We start from the raw sequence: 16,266 nt of genomic DNA on the forward strand, positions 1-16,266 counted from the left end.
GCACTAGATCAGGAACTCTTTTGCACATTTTGAATCGTATTAAATTGCCAGAAAGGCAACAAAAAAAAAAGAATGGTAGAAGACGGCCCTTGATCGCAGGCAGTTTTATGGCTTGTCTATTTTCATCTATATTAGGACCACGCGATTTTTCTCTTACGGGTTTCTCCTTTTGAACCTAAAACATCATCTAAACAACGTCTAAAGTCCTGCCATTGGACCTTGTTTACCAGCGGAGCATTTCCTGGTTCGATGATTTATCATAGCGATCTTACGGATCTTATTCTTACTGATTTATTCATCGACTCCGGCGATCGCATCGCGATGCGTCTTGGTTTTATGGTCCGTTTCCGCTAAATTTTTAAGAGTTGAACGTTAAGGGTCATTATTTTATTACCGATCCTGGCGGCATATCGTTTGTTATTTCTATACGTCGATCCGCATTATATGGCTTTTTTCTTTCTTTATTTCTTTGTTGCTATTTTAGGACGCCATCTTTCTTCAAACGATTGGTCTTCTTAAAATATTCGTTGCATTAGCCACAAGAATTGTAAACCAATCATCATATTTCAGTAGTATTAGCATTTTAAAATTAATTTCAAAGGAGAGAAAGTTACTGTTCCGTTGCTTATTTAAAGCAAATTAGCTGTATAACTCTCATTATCATAATCCCATCAGACCCCGCGTACTGACCAGCACAGTTAGACGGCTTAAGAACGTTATTTATCCATGGATCAAGCGTATTTAAATACTTTTCCTAAACTCGTCTAAGCGTGCAAAGTGTTAAGCAGCTTACTGAAAAGTTAAGAATAATCGGCTTACCATGTGTGTGTGTGTATGTGGTCGAGTGTGACTGAAATGACAATCCTCAACAGTTTACCACAAAATTACCCTTCCATTTTTGTTTGTTTGTTGCGTGCCATAAATGGGGATTAAAAGACTACAATTGATTAGAAAGAAAAAAAACGAGATAAAGGTTTGACAAATTTGTTAAAACAACTAAAACAAACAATCAATTTATTATGATGTGCTTGGTTGTTTTTTGTTCCACCCTTACATGGGGATGTGTGTTTGTCTGTAATTAATAGCAATAATTAACAGGTGCAATTGTAGTTGGTATTTAATTTAGTGGCAAACGTGATGCGTTAAATTTGGCTCCAGCAGATCCTATGTTGGCGATACTTAGTGCCAGCCACACAACCAATTCATTCGGTGCAACGTGATCGTGGTATGGGTCACGAAACACCAACCATCCAACAGTGTGTTTGTGTGTTTTTTTTTGTTGGTAGGATGGTATACAGACCTTCTCACAAACAAAAAATAAACCCCCGTAGCATGCTCTCTATTTTACTCACTGATACGTTTTATCCTTCTACGTGCTGCAGGACAATTAGCATACATTTAGCATAATTTGTTTTTGTGCAGCTTGTTCCCCGGGGTGGGGGGCCCTTTGTGGAATGTTATTTTGTGCACTTTTTTATTTTATATATATGCGAAATGTACGTGAGAGTGAGTGGATAGACAGCAAACAAAAAAAAAAATAGTCGAACAGTGCACAGTTTTTGGGGCTATAGAAAATATCATAAATTTTGTGGAATTTATACCGTTCTGACAGCACTCACGGTGGTCTAGACACGGCCAAAATGCTCGTCAGTTTATATGTGTATGGTGTTTCGCCTGTACACAATAGTACTGCAGCACGAAGGGGCATGATCTGGGCTTTTTTATGCTTTTTTTTCTTGGTGCACTGTGAAACACCGACTGTGTGTTTCGATTGCATGCTGTTCGGTAGTAACAGACACGTTGAATGTGGAGACGTAAAAATTCAAACAAAAAATCCACAAAAGTAAACATAAAAGTGCATACTTGGTGGGAAGCTTCCCATGCGGGAGCACAAATTTGACGCGAACACTGTTGATCTGTGCACATTCGGTGTGACAGCATGTGGTCACCGGGACGTCAGAATGCAATCCAGCACATTTCCATTGCCACGAGTGCAAGTGTTTGCAACATTTCCCGGCACGAGCTCCTGTGGTGGTTGTAGTCTCGATAAAGACCTACCGTGTCACCTTCTGCTCTCTGTGTTTCCTCTCCTGTCCTTATCCGAACTACCTTACCGTGTTCGATTCTGTTTGTTCCTCGTCTGTATAGTGGCAGAATAACTGGTACAGGTCAGGCGCTTAGTATCGCTTAGAGAGAGTGTGTGTGTGTGGGTGAGGTAACACACGTACATGTTGCAACAGAACTAGTTAACAGTTTTGGAGTAGAAAGGGATTTGGGGAAAAAAACCCCCCCAACAAAATACAACCACTCCCCACACACACACAGGCGATGATTGTTGAGCGTTTTGCCGCAAAACTGTAACATTACAGCAAACTTGAATGTTCTACCGGGGATTCCACCAGGGGACCAGTTTAAATTTCATGTGACCCCCGTTGTGTGCCGGACGCCATCGCTCCGATTTTACGTGCTTCACATGTGGTGGGAAGGGGGAAGGTAGGGAAATTTAGTTCATAATTATAATTAGATTGGCGTACATAAAAAGTTGTACCATTCGCCGGTGCCGCAAAAACCGATTGCCGCAAAACTACGGTGACACAGGAGCGGCGAGAGGGACCAAAGTTTTGCTCTGTCACAGGAGTTTGGCTTTCGCCAAAAACTTTCATCCTGCCGCACCAAGCACACCAAGGGTTTTTTTTGGGAGACGTGGGGCAATAGTTTCACATAATGGAGCACAATTAGTTGGTGTAGTAATTTTCGGCAAGGATTAACTGCATTACCGGATTGCTTACGTGACGGGTTTTAGGGGGCAAGAACGGGGATAGGGAATTAGAGGATCCATGTGGGAGGAAGTGGAAATGTTTTAGAAGGAAAGGGACACTATTGTAGGTGAGACGAGTTGCCGCTTGTGGATTAGAAACCTAAATGTTCTAATGTGTTTATCTTTAATTGTTTGCTTATGAGAAAGAGCTTTTTTCCGAAAGTGAAAGTAAGAAGATTTCTCATCTAAAATGTGATTGATAATATTTACTTTATGGTAATGTTTTTGTACATGGATGGAAGAATCCAGCCAAAAAGGATACCAATTACACTAAGCGCCTAAAAGTATGCTATACGCAGTACAGTTGTTTATTAGTACGCTTTCACCTCCGTACACACTAAGCGTAAAGAATGATAAAATTTCTTGAATGATACACTTTTCAAGCAATGCTTGCTTTAAGTCTTATAAACATTTAACTTTCCCGCTTTGTTTCAAATCCCAAAAATTACTCAAGAAATACTCCATCTCCTATTTATGGAAACAAGTAACGTCCGGCCACAACTGGGCAAAAGCTCACCAAGCACTTCTCGTTAGTTTCTGCGAACTTTCCATGCTTGTCAAGTGGAAAAAGGAAAGTTTACGTTCGTTAGCAAGTTTGCTTTTGACCCCTTGGTTAGTTCCACGTCTTATCGGTGTGCGTCATAGAATGGCGCTCGGTTCGTGTCACGTGCTGAAGGTTGTACTTTCGTGTGCTAGTGTGTGAATAATAAAGATGCTGATGTGTTGCAAGCCATCAAGGGTGAAGTTTATGTTTACTGTAGAAATTTAGTACTTTTTTTCTCTTCTTCTTACGAATTGTGTCATATTGATAACCCTTTAACAGTAGTTTTTTTAGCTCTTTCGTAGTAATAATAATAATTGAATGGCACCTTTCAGCTATAAAACTGACCACGGTAAATATGCATACATAAACAAGGTTTCCTAGAATCGATAAACCCTTCCACCAGCAATTGCGCACGAATAACGAAACGCCAAAGAATATTGCGAACCGACAGATGTAACAACAGTACATCGTCATCCCATCACTACGGAACGGGACCTCAACCGTAGGGCGTGTGGTAAAACATAAACAAATGTCACGAGAAAACCGAGTTCCGTTTATGCGTACGCACAAACCTTGCGGCCCCTTTCGGCGCTGTAAAATCGATTCCAGCAAACCACAATGCCGCAAAACTGGCACTGAATTTCACGGTCATGGAACCATCCATCCAATCATGAGTGCGAGTGTTTGTTGGTATGCAAATGGTTGTATGCCTCTGATCGATGGTTAAGCGAATACAGTCAGGTGGAAGCTACGCAGATATTCCTCCTAGAGATAGAGTCTTTTTTTTCAAATTTCGAAGCGTATGAAAAAGCAAACATCCTTTCAACGAGATACCTGAACATGCGTGAGCTTATTTTGATATCAGTTTTTTGGGTGCGGTTGAGTCAAAGTACGCACGCACTAAAAAGAAAAGAAAAAAATCCGTCACGCTAGATGAAATATCGGAATATTAACAGCATAAATCAATGCTTGTTTTATCGAGTTTGGTGTTGCGAGTTGGAACGATGCAAGGATAAAGAAAGATAAAAGGAAAGCGAAAAGGTTAAATAAAAATTCAACATTTTTGTTTGGTACGCCAATAACGCTAGCAAAAAAAAAACCCCCGGTTGAACTGTTGACAAATGTTTCGGCAATGCGTGATGAAATTTTTCATCCGTAAGTGTTGTAATTGAGGTACCGAGGTGAGGGCTGGTGGTGGGTATGTTTTATGTTGTCGATAATCTGGTTAGCTGGTTCCGGTCATGAGATTTTTTCCCCCCTTTAGCATTTACGCGTTTGTGACACGATGTCACAGAAATAAGCTCATCGCACGGTAGCAGCCATTTTGCTTGGTTGGTTTGATGATGTAAATTTTACAGTGTGGAAATAAGTGCCGTTTGTGCTTTTTATTGTGGTTGGTTGCGCTATTTTCGGTATTTACCTAAAATGTGGTGAGTAAATTATTATATCGCTGTTTTGAGTTGCTTTTTTTATGTAACAAAACTCAATGAAGTGTTTATATCTACGGCTGAGTGATAAATCATGGGAAGTACTCTTTACCGCTTATATGTTGTAGGATGATAAGAAAACCTTTATTAAGATTTCGCCAACCAATCGCACAACGATCTCGATGTAGTGAAGGGTGTGCCCTGTAGAAAGGTCATTAGAATGATTCCAAACAACCTAATACAGTTAGAGCAGGTACAGTTCTTCGAAAGGAATTGCCAAAAAAATCATTTTTTTAAATTAATTTTGATCACAATTTTCTTTTTTATATGTGAAATAATCTTTAAAAACTTTATATCAAACCTTTCACATTTAACTCTTTAGAGAAAGCTTCATTTTACACACATTTAATAAGAACAACCATTTTGTATCAACCTTACATTTATTACAAAAAGAATCGGTTGTTTTTGTGTCATTTTTAAGCTCATCGATAATCCGTTTCCCGGTTTATCAGGTCCCGGATAATCGAACTACAATTGTTGTGTATCATTAAAATATTACAAAACTACGAAAAGCAAGCAAACATATAAATGGAAAATCGTTGTTCCCCTTCCTAACGAATGTTTGATTATGTTAACCAGATAAATGAAGATTTTGTATTTTTTTTTTCACACAAAAAGTTCTTTCTCCTGATAAGCAAATATAGAACGCATTAACTTTGCTTGATTTGGCAAAATCAATCCCAAAGCTTTCGGTTCACTTTGGCTCCTTCGGGATCGTATCCGGTGCGGTACAGCGCGAAAGCTCGGTACAATTTTACTCACGTCCTGGAAAAATTAATGCCGTATTTATTAATCATTGAAAATCTGCTATTTTCTTGGAAGCGCAGCAGAATGGAACAGAGCTTCCCCTTATTGTATGGCAGACGACGCTCAATGTTCACGCATGCGAAACAACCCCAGTCCAAAGCCATGCCGGGTCCCCGGTGCTAACGAGGTGAAACGTCATGAATAAATTATCGATGCTGATTTGATCGAGTATCAAGCGAAAAACGAAAAAAAAAACACACACACACAAGTTTCAGAGGCAAACTGTGTAGAGTAGCGAAGGAATCGTTTTCGATTATGATGGTAGCAAAAGAATATAAAATGGTTGCTCTTCTAACCTTCGACAATGGGACGGCCAAGAAGGATGTTTGTTGCTTCGTACGTTTTGATTTGCTTTTGGCGTTACCATGAGCTATACATGTTAAAATGGATACATAAAGCAAAAGGATTTAAATGATGAATTTTTACCGTTGAAGTCAACTAGCCCACATCGAATGGTGCCTTCCTAGAATGATTAATAGTTGAAGAAGGAAAGGATTTTAAGATAACATCAGTGCTTTAAAGCTTTATGCTTTATGCTTTGTTAAGATAAATAACAAAAACTGTCAAATAAATTATGTTGAGGGCTGATCACATCATATGCGTAAAAACAACCTTGTCAAGGAATCTGTGACAGTCCGGGAAAGGGTCCAAAAAACCGCCAAGAAGCTTTCCCATTCGTCGATTGATCGTCCATCGATAGGGAGCCATAGTTGGGTTCCTATTAATCATGCTATCGATTTCGACTTTAATAACTTTATTTCGTCCTCTCAACGATGGCAAACCATTTTGGACTCATTTTTCTTTTGGGCCATGGATTTCTTGTTTTTCCTTCTTTTTGTTAACTGAGTACTGGTTCTAGTTTTGGTGTTATGAAAAGGAATTTCCTTGCAACTTACTCCTTTTCTTGTTTATTTTATTTTTATTTTCGTTCATCCTTTTTTTTGTTACTCCTTCAACTTGCATGTATAGTATTTTTGATCCTTTTTTTATAATCGGAATGGTATGTTTTCTCTGTCTCTTTTTTTGCATTACCAAACACACCAGCAAAATACTGGACGCCGGCACGTTTCATCGATAATGTCGAGTGAGAAAAAGCTCGGCTACAAGACGCCTCACTCGCCGTTCCTGTCGAAAGTCACCTTCCACTGGATCGTACCGTTGCTGTGGCGTGGCTACCGGGAACCACTAGAGCTGGACGATCTGGGCAATCTGCACGAGAAGGACACCAGTCGCTATCACTACGATCAGTTTCTGTTCATTTATCAAAGCTACAAGGTAAGTTTGTCCTCATTCTTCAAGCGGTTCCTGCCGTTTTTGGGGCGGATAGTTTTCAGTTTTGAGAAGGAATTTTGCCTCTTTTTCCCTTTTTCCATCCTTTGAATGTTCTTTTCTTTCCTGCAACCTACTTTCACCCCTTACTGCTGTTGCACACCGAAGCTTTCCTGGTTGTGGAATGGCCCTTTTATTGACGGCACTGAGAGACGGCTACTTAAAAGCTTTGATGATGGGTGTGCGTCTTAGGATGGACGTTAGGCAACGCGGTTTTCGCGTGGAAGCATTTCGTCGAGTGACGTGTTGACCATAAATCAAGTATTGTGCGTGTCGGGACACATTTACACAAATGTGTGTGTGAGGAAAGGATTTCGCACTCACAAAACTAACCACCGCAACTTCTTTAGCAGTTGTTAGAAAGTAGAACTAAGAAAGTTTGCCACCACTTTTATGTCACCAAAGAAACGTAGGGAACAGGAAAAACAGATAATTTTGCTTTTCGCCAAGTTGAGACTTGAGTGGTCTTAGCTTCATAGTACGAGGTAGCCCCTTTGGCGACAAGTTTACGTTCTGCTGCCTGCTCGAACAGAGCGGCCATCTCCGAGTGTTTCATCAAAATGGCGCTTGGGAAACGTACGGAAATGCTGCTTAAGTGTGAAATAATGACAAGATTAATTATGCTACAACGAGGCGAACATAAGAGGGAGCTTTTCACCAGTTAGCTAGGAGATTCTTTCACCGGTTCTTGTATGTGAAGGTGTGCTCTGGAAGTAGCAAAAGCTGTTGTCCAATGTTGTCGTTGTTATTGTCGATAGTTTGTCGCTATTATTCACCTTTGTCGCAACAAAATAGAACCGTTTTGGCGAGCAGAATGGTATGTTTTTGTTAATTAAGCTTGAGTTTTTTAGTTGTTTTAGTTGTGTGTACATTCTGTACAAATTTTGCTGGATTTTGTTTCTTTGTAAACTTTTTGGTAAATGATTGAAATGAATTCAAAATGTTTAAAAATATTGAGAAATAAATTTAGCATTTTATTGTGCTAAAGCTTTTAAAAAAAAATTTGTGTACTACACTGAAATGAATAAAATATATCTAATTTAACGCTGCATTAGATATGCTAGTTCAAGCACACGCATATCATTTAAATGTGTTTAGGTGCTGCCACTTGAACTTTGATTGTCCATCTACAGCTATCCGCACTTTTCATCGACACGGGACAAGCTTTTGGCCGTGCTGTTACGGGCGCGTCTAACGCTAATTGTGCGTGAATGTTGAACATGATTTGACCCTTTTCATTCCGTGTTGACAATTCACCGTATGAAGCATTTTAATGCAAGAATTAGGTTTGGGGTGAGTAGTGTTTTTTTTGGGTGTCTGTTTTGCTTTACGAGCTGATCTCTTTTACTGGTGTTGTGGCTAATGTTCCATCATCACTGCAGTCATTTAACACGCCGCGGAAGGCCGGCAGGCATTCGACGGAAATGGATGAAAATTATCCTATGCAAAACGGGTACAGATGAGGCACAGGATTACACGAGCTGATAATTAATTCACTTCACCACCATTTTCGGTCGGGCCAAAAATTCCATGATTTTCCCCTCGGTTCGCCTTTAGAAATGGTTGTGCTGTACGGAACTGTGCCGGTGGATTTGTAGTTCCCGTCAACAATACGGGGGTTAAACTAAAACGTGCGGTAGAGAATTAAAAAAGTGAAAGGATTTTCAGGGTCTTTCGAGCCCGTTGAAAGCCGGACAGACGAATGGTTTTTTGTGTTTGAATGACAAAAAAAAAAGTATAATGAATGGATACGAACCACATCTCAGCGAGACCAAATTTTCATCCCCACCTTTCCTTGAATGGGTGCTCTGAGGGTAGCACGATAAGCCTTTTCCACGGTCATGCAAATAAAGCTTTGCTCTTTTTTTTTTGCTTATCACCACAACCATACCATGCGAACACTACACAGTGTGACAGTATGCTCGATCCTTTCTTATCTAGCGGTTGGTTGGTTGTTTGGGGTCCGGCACCGGAATCGACTTCGTTTATCCGCCTTGAGGTCCAATTATTTTTTCGCATTTGTTCGGTGGCTTTTTGTCAGGGTTTCGTGGCCTTAAGGGGTGGGAGGATCGGTTATGAAACCGGAACACAGTTATGTCGGGTGCCGGGGTGTGAGTAGAACAGAGATTGCCGTTTGGGAAGGGTTTGTTTGGAGGTTGTGTGTTTTTTTTCTGTATCCTTCAACCGCACTGATTTAGGTTGCACTATCACATGATCTTACCGCTTTCTTATGACATAAATCACTTGTCTGTATGACGGTGTGTGGTCGAGATATTTAAGCTGACCAGCAAAGCCTCTTGGTAAAGGATGTTTTGTGCTTCGTGTTTTCCCTTACGTTGGTGACCTTGATGTAGTGTTTTTAAATCAGTTTAATTTCTTCAGTAGGGGTGGCCTGGTGGTATATGTGTTAGACGGCGCCGATTCTACACGACAGGACCGAGTATCAAATCCTATCCGGACCGTCCCGTCGATTTCGTCGATTATCCGGATAGGTGATGAAAATAAATCTAGTAAAAAATGACCTTAAAGGGTCGTTAAGGCAAGAAAACAGAGACAGAATTTTACATTGTGGTAAATGAATTGGTGGCAGCAATATTATAAGAAGAAAAAATTGTAATGGAGGCGCCTGGTGTTTTATGCAGTTAAACATATTATAATGGAGGCGCCTGGTGTTTCACGAGTTGTGAGCGGAATGGAGGCGCATGGTCAACCAATTAATGTTAAATATGTTTGCATTTAACGTTTATTCTGTTTGTTCTGTTAAAACATTTCAACATCTTCACTACACTTTAATTGTATCCATTAAGTAGTTTCCATTTATCAACGGATTGAGACGTTCAACAACGCCGTAAACTTTTGAAACAGATGGGATTTCTAGCCGCCCAAAAATAACCCAAAAATGCAATTAATCTTTCTTAACGTTTCTCTACCCTTCTTTCAATCCTTTCTCGGTTTTCCCCGAAAATCTCAAGAGCACACGAGCATCACTTTGGCGCTGTTACGTACGGAACGGGTGGCGCATGTTTTTGCTGGGCGGGCTTCTTAAGCTGGCCGGCGATCTGTGCGCCCTGGTGGGACCACTTTGCATTTCCAATATTGTCGATTACATAGCAGCTCAGTCGATGGTTGCTAGCGTCGCGTCCTTAATTTCGAGCAATGAGACAGCGAGCTGGGACGGCCCAAACCCGTACACCGGCGTTGGCAAATCAAATCAATCACCTGCGGCGACAGCCGGTGGCGATGAAAACGTTGCCGGCAATGGGTCACAACCGGTCGAAGGATACGAAACGCTAGCACTTACCTGGGCATCGCTGTTCGCTAATGGATGGATCGTGTGCGTGCTGGTGCTGGTCGCTTCGCTCGCACAGGGCACACTCTCCCAGGCGAGCACTCACCTGATGGACGAGGAAGGCATACGGCTCAAAAATGCTCTCCAAGGGTTGGTGTACCGGAAAACGTTGCTGCTCAGCTCGAGCTGTTTTCACGCGGTGGAAAAACTTCCCACGCGCACTGAAACACCGGCTGGTGGGGATGGTACTGGGGATCGGCCGCAACAAAGCAAACCGCGACGAAACAGCATCGACAACGGTGAACGTTACCGGCCGGATCAACCACCGGTTGTGAACAATGTCAACAGGCGTACAGCAGCAGATGCAACCGAATTGGACACGGAAGTGATCGAACATAAAACATCGGTTGTAAACGGTGCACAGTGCGATGGTGTGGGAAGTGATGAACGACGGCCACCAAATGCAACGCCTACGAATGCCAAACGGGCACCACAGTTCACCGGTCGACCTGGACCGTCCTGGGAGGGTAAGGCAGCGGAGCGTCTGATTTGTGATGCACAACCCGCGGAAGAACCATCGCAAAATGTGCCACCATCAGCGGTGACGAACGGTGAACCGGAACGGAGACGAAATGTACCGAACGTTGCACACGATGCTGGCACCATCACGAACCTAATGTCGGACGATGCGTTCAACGTGATGTCGTTCGTGAAGATGGTACACTATGTGTGGGCCATTCCGCTAAAGGTGAGTGTATGTTTCAAGTGTCGCCAGCTTAATGGAACGCAGGCATTCGCTGGCGCAAACATTTGTGCCGTTGTTGCGTTTGCGTAGCAGATTTTTGGGCATTGAACGAAGTATTTTTTGGGCGAAAGCTGTCAGGGTGATTGTTCAGCTGGGCGGTGGAGTAGTAGTTTTTCGATGGCAACAGTTTCTATCTACGTTACCAAAGGCTACCCCAAATGGAGCCTCCATTTATGAGGGTGTTTATTTAGCTAGCGTAACCCCGTCAGCCTTTGTTACACTGTTGCCAGTAATATTATTGTGGCACAATCTGTGGGCAAAAGGGCTTTTATAAAGTGGTGCGTATGGTTAAAGGGCAAACTTTCGCTGAAATGAACTGTTCTAGGAAATTCACTCCTTTCAAGAATTTCGATAATAGAAATATTGTTCCGTATGAGATAAAATTGAAAGTAAATTCAGGTTTTGATGAGAACAAAGATTTTTGAAGTATAAAATTAAACAAAAAAATGAAGACAAAAAAACCATTAAACACGGTAAATAGAAAATAAAAAAAAGTTGTGCTCTCTATTTAACAAGGCAAACACAAACGTGCAGTACGACGAGAAATTGTACTTATAAGCCATTTCGATCACCATACGTGACAGTCTGTGCAAGCAATAAAACCGTGAAGTTACTTATCTATTAAAAATCCCACGAGAGTGGACACTGTGGAAACAGTTTTCGATAAACATTACGCACTAATTCACTTTCGTTTGACTAAAGTTTTTTGTGCTCATCCTGTTCCATCCATTTTCATTCACACAGAAATTGTTTTTCTCCCACGTTTTTATTTCTTCTCTCTTGTTTTGCTTCATATTCCGACTGATGCAAACTTTTGCTTCCAGCCAAAAATTTGTCATAAAATTTCATTAAAAATCACCATCAATGTGCAGTGTTGCAGTTGTCACCGAGACGAGGCCGTTGGCTGGCTCCGGTATGATAACAAACCGTTTCGTCAAAGCCGGGGGCCACAATCGACTCACCCAGGATGAGTCTCACCTGGCGCCGGTAGTGATTATATTCAATTATTCCGAACGAGTGTGTTAAAAAAAGAGGTGGTGTTTATTTTTTTATTTGTGTTGGATTGAACAGTGAAAAAATCGTTTTTTTTTCATCGGTTCAGGTGTTCTGATTTTGTGTTGAACGCTTTGTCCACTTCGATAATACGCAATATGAATGTTCCCGTGAACGGTTAGCTTTTTTTGTTTTTGTTTTGATGGTAATTTTTCCCCCGCAATAAACAACGAATTGGTTGAAAAACATAAAACTTTGCACGGTTGAATTGAGCAGACGGTATAATTGGCTTAATTGGAAACAATAACGGAGCAGACAGGTAATTGTTCGAGGGAGAGATTCTTTGTGAAGGCAGACACTTCTAATTGACATCGTTAATATGGATCAGTAGCTTCTTTTGAAGAATTTAGTTGAAAATATGTTTATTGGTTAGTAGGTCAGCATGGTGTAATGCAATTTAACGCAGGATTCAACAGGATGTTTAAAAGTCGCTCAATCAGACATTTTATTTTTTATTTAATAACAGTTTATGACAAACTTTGGAGACGATTGAACAAGATCATATGTTACAGAAAATTTCTTCACTAGGTTTGGAGTCATTAGTTTTGAATAAAATTGTAATAACCAATAATCCTAGTTAAAACAATATCAATGGATTATATGATTGTTCTTTCCTTTAAAATAAGCAATACTTTCAGGATCACACAAACCACGTCCGCTGGATAAGGGTAATGTTTATCTTCTGCTTTATTCTATGTAAATGTGTGCGTGTATCCCATTTGGCCAAGATGTATAATGTACCTATCACAAGGTGTGAATTTCTTTGTACCGCAGACTACCCAAGAAACACTTTGACTAGATTATTTAAATTGTAATTACTTACTTAATAAGAAAAAGTCGAAAAGAAAAAGGGTAAAAGAAAAGCTTAACAATGTTGGATTGTTTTTCACCTTCATGCGCAAGTTCTGTTTTGTTTTGTGATGAAACATTGTACAAATGAAAGTAAATGAACAATCACCATTCCATCCGTATCGTTTCCATGCGCAAATGCGGGCTTCCTGGAAAAGTGTAAAACAAGTGTTTCAACACGGCCAGCAGGTTAATAATGTGAAAATACTTTGTTCATCGATTCTGTAACCGATTCATGCCGAGAATTTGCTGCTGGTATGCGTTTCTCGATCTCAACTTCTTAGTGGCAAAAGCTGGTGGCTGTTTCGCTTTAATTTGTCTCCGTATATGGCGCACGAAGCGACAAGGACCGGCTGGCAAAGGATATTGCGGCCTGCCCGGAAGCATAATTAGGATTGAAGGGAAAGTTTTTCCTTTTCGACAAGTGTCAGGAACGTTTGCCGTTCGGATGTATCGGTGGGGGTGTGTTTGAGGAAAGATCGTTGCCACTTTGCAAAAAGGAAGATTTGCAGGAAGTTTTCCAATGAATGTTTTACTGCCGCTAGATGGCCGGCAGCAGTTATGGCCCTAATAGCGTTTATGCTACCATTCACATTCCACCCCGGGCAAAAGGGGGCCATTTTGTGCAGGTACCGTATCGTTTTTTCCCCCTTTCTTTTCTCCATCCATCTTTTCCGAGACGATCGTTTTGTAGTGTAGCCTGAAGTGTACCGTTTGATTGTTGTGTAAATAATGTTGAAATGTTACACGTGCGCCATCTGCAACTGTGTTGTGTTGTGTTTCATTTTTCACACATTAAAGGTAACGACATAATTATTAAAATGTGTAAAAAAGAATTCTCTGAATAGCAAATGGATTCATTATGATAGGCTCGCAAAAGTAATAAAAAATAATGTGATAATTCAACGTAATTAAAGAGTAATAAAATGTTCCATACCAGCGAAAGAATGTTGAGTAAAACATAAAGCAAAACCTGACTACAAAGTGAGCAAAGCGGTGTGGTGTGAAAAATGAATATTCAATATCGCAAAGCACATCGCTTTAGAATGACACATTTCGCTGTCGGTTCTTTAGTTTAGTAATTAGAAGCTTTACGTTTCTTACCACCCGGGCGGAGTTAATGCTACTTGCATCACTGCTCTCTTCCTGTCTGGTCGTGTGGAAATTGGATGCCACGAACTCAAAAGAGAAAAGGTGTAAAGTAGGTCAGCGGTAGTGAGATAATTTGAAATTACAAATTACTCGCTGACATTAAAGCCTTCTTCATCATACTGTTCCATTGTTGCAAAAACCTCCGTCAGCTATGGCACCCCATTTGCCAGTGGCCGTTGGTTTTTTGTTACGAAGTAAAAGGTGGAAAGTGGAAAAACGAAACCATCTTACTTGCATTAGACAACTAATTTCTTCCTTAAGTTTTGGTCACCGGGAGTAACTGCTAAGCCGTCCTCATTTCACCACGGCTCAGTTGGTTCCTGAAGGATTTTTCTTCCTTTTTCTTTTCGCTGCTTCAAGAAAATTCTCTCGTCACAACACAGGGCGCGCATCGCGGCTATAATGTGTATCGCGTGAATGGCAATTGGCAGCGGTTTTTTCGCTTTTACACAATATAGTTTTAAGAGCACTTACTCAGTGACAATGAAAATAATAATGATGATGATGAGGATACTGTTGATGATGGTGATGATAGCGCAGTAACAAAGTCTGCTCTAGTATCGTGGAAGGAGAGCAAGCGCTACTTAAGTTGTATCAACTCAGACACGGTGCACCGAAAAGCCCCTCTTCCAGCAAAGGGCAGCAGCATTCATTTGGCGCGGGCGGACGTTAATGAGTGGAAACAATTTTCAATTCATTACCCCACGGGCATGATAACACTTGGTGTCGGGTAGAAAGTCTTCCCATCAGCTTTTCGGGAGTTGTTGTTTGCGGTTGTATTAGTTATTTCCTTTTTTTTCTTCTTCCCGCACTATGGTCTATGAATTATTCTACCTATTTACTTTCATTACCCCGTTACAGGGCGTTACTTTCCCCAGTGTCACCATTACCAAGTTTTGGTTTTGAACGAGATTTTTTGTTGTTGTTTGCTTCTTCCCACTGTTCTGCTTTCCATAATTACATTTCCAGATCGCCGTCGTAATGTACCTGCTCTATCGTCAGCTGGGGATTAGTACGGTAATTGGATCGGTCGTTTGCATCGTCACGATGACACCGCTGCAACTGCTGATCGGTAAGCTGATGGCGGCCAACTCCAAGAAAGCATCGGTATGTATTCGTTGGGTGGTTTTAGTCACTGGGTGGCTTAGGGGAAGGGTATTAATTAATTATCTTGGACACGATTTCGTATGTAAAGCCTGTTTAAGCATTAATACAAACACGATTTGGTTGTGTATTGATTTTTACGGTTGTTTTTATTTGTAAACAATGGAGGATTTAAAATGGATGGAAATGTACAAATGGTACCGCAAAGCTGGGAACCAGAGAAAAGTGCCATTCGTGTAATTTAAAAAAACATTTCAATTTCTTTTGTTGTTGAGCTTTAATGTCTATAGACATTTCACTTTTGACATTTTAATTTTATTAACACGTTCTTGTTTGGTGAGCTTTTTTCCGAGTGTAGGAGGAGCTATCTCTATGTCAAGACGTATCTATTTTTTCATCGTTAGTACTAGTGATGCGTTCTCGGAATCGCACCCACATGTGTTCCGGATGGTTCCGGCTGCCGACTAACGACTCCGGATGGTTCCGACGGCTCCGATGGTTTCGCCTGCCGACTAGCGGCTCCGGACGACTCCGACGGCTCCGGCTGCCAACTAGAGGTCCCGGACGGCTCGGACTACTCGGAATATTGTACCATCCTTCCGAAGTCGCTTTCAAAATAGATGAAGTCATTCCGAAGTGATTCCGTTTTTTTATCGAATTTACCTATCACTAGTTAGTATAAATACGTTTAAAAACAGAGAGAGCTCCACTGTTGTCAAGATTAGGACTTTTACTGGGCCGTATAGGTGCATTGCAAACTAAACTCTTTGATAGATATAAATGTTGGACATTTTTCGCCGAATAATTGATGTCTGTTCATTATGTTTTTGAAGAAGTAAAATCTCTTTCTAGTAAAATGGTTAAAAGTTTTCCTCGAAATTTAATTCATTTCACCCTGACAAGCATGAATATCGTTTTTCGTTCGTTAAAGCTTTTATCCTCTCTTTGGTCATTCACTAGATTGAATCGATTAACCTTTTCAACACTTTTCCAATGTATGTTTTTGAAAGAAAAAATCTCGTGCAAAGA

At 40.8% G+C, this 16,266-nt stretch overlaps 1 protein-coding gene across 5 annotated transcripts in view; it reads left to right on the forward strand.

The window, feature by feature from the left end:
• Positions 1-16,266, forward strand: part of LOC125761952 (ATP-binding cassette sub-family C member Sur) — a 48,824-nt gene that overhangs the window by 11,613 nt on the left and 20,945 nt on the right. For all 5 annotated transcript variants that reach the window (XM_049423570.1, XM_049423571.1, XM_049423569.1 and 2 more), the window contains 3 exons: positions 6,701-6,931; positions 9,958-11,022; positions 15,103-15,240. In XM_049423570.1, the coding sequence (XP_049279527.1) occupies positions 6,701-6,931; positions 9,958-11,022; positions 15,103-15,240 (1,434 nt within the window). The remainder of the gene's footprint in view (positions 1-6,700; positions 6,932-9,957; positions 11,023-15,102; positions 15,241-16,266) is intronic.

This window comes from Anopheles funestus, chromosome 2RL (genome assembly GCF_943734845.2).
Source record: "Anopheles funestus chromosome 2RL, idAnoFuneDA-416_04, whole genome shotgun sequence".
NCBI classification, from domain to species: domain Eukaryota; kingdom Metazoa; phylum Arthropoda; class Insecta; order Diptera; family Culicidae; genus Anopheles; species Anopheles funestus.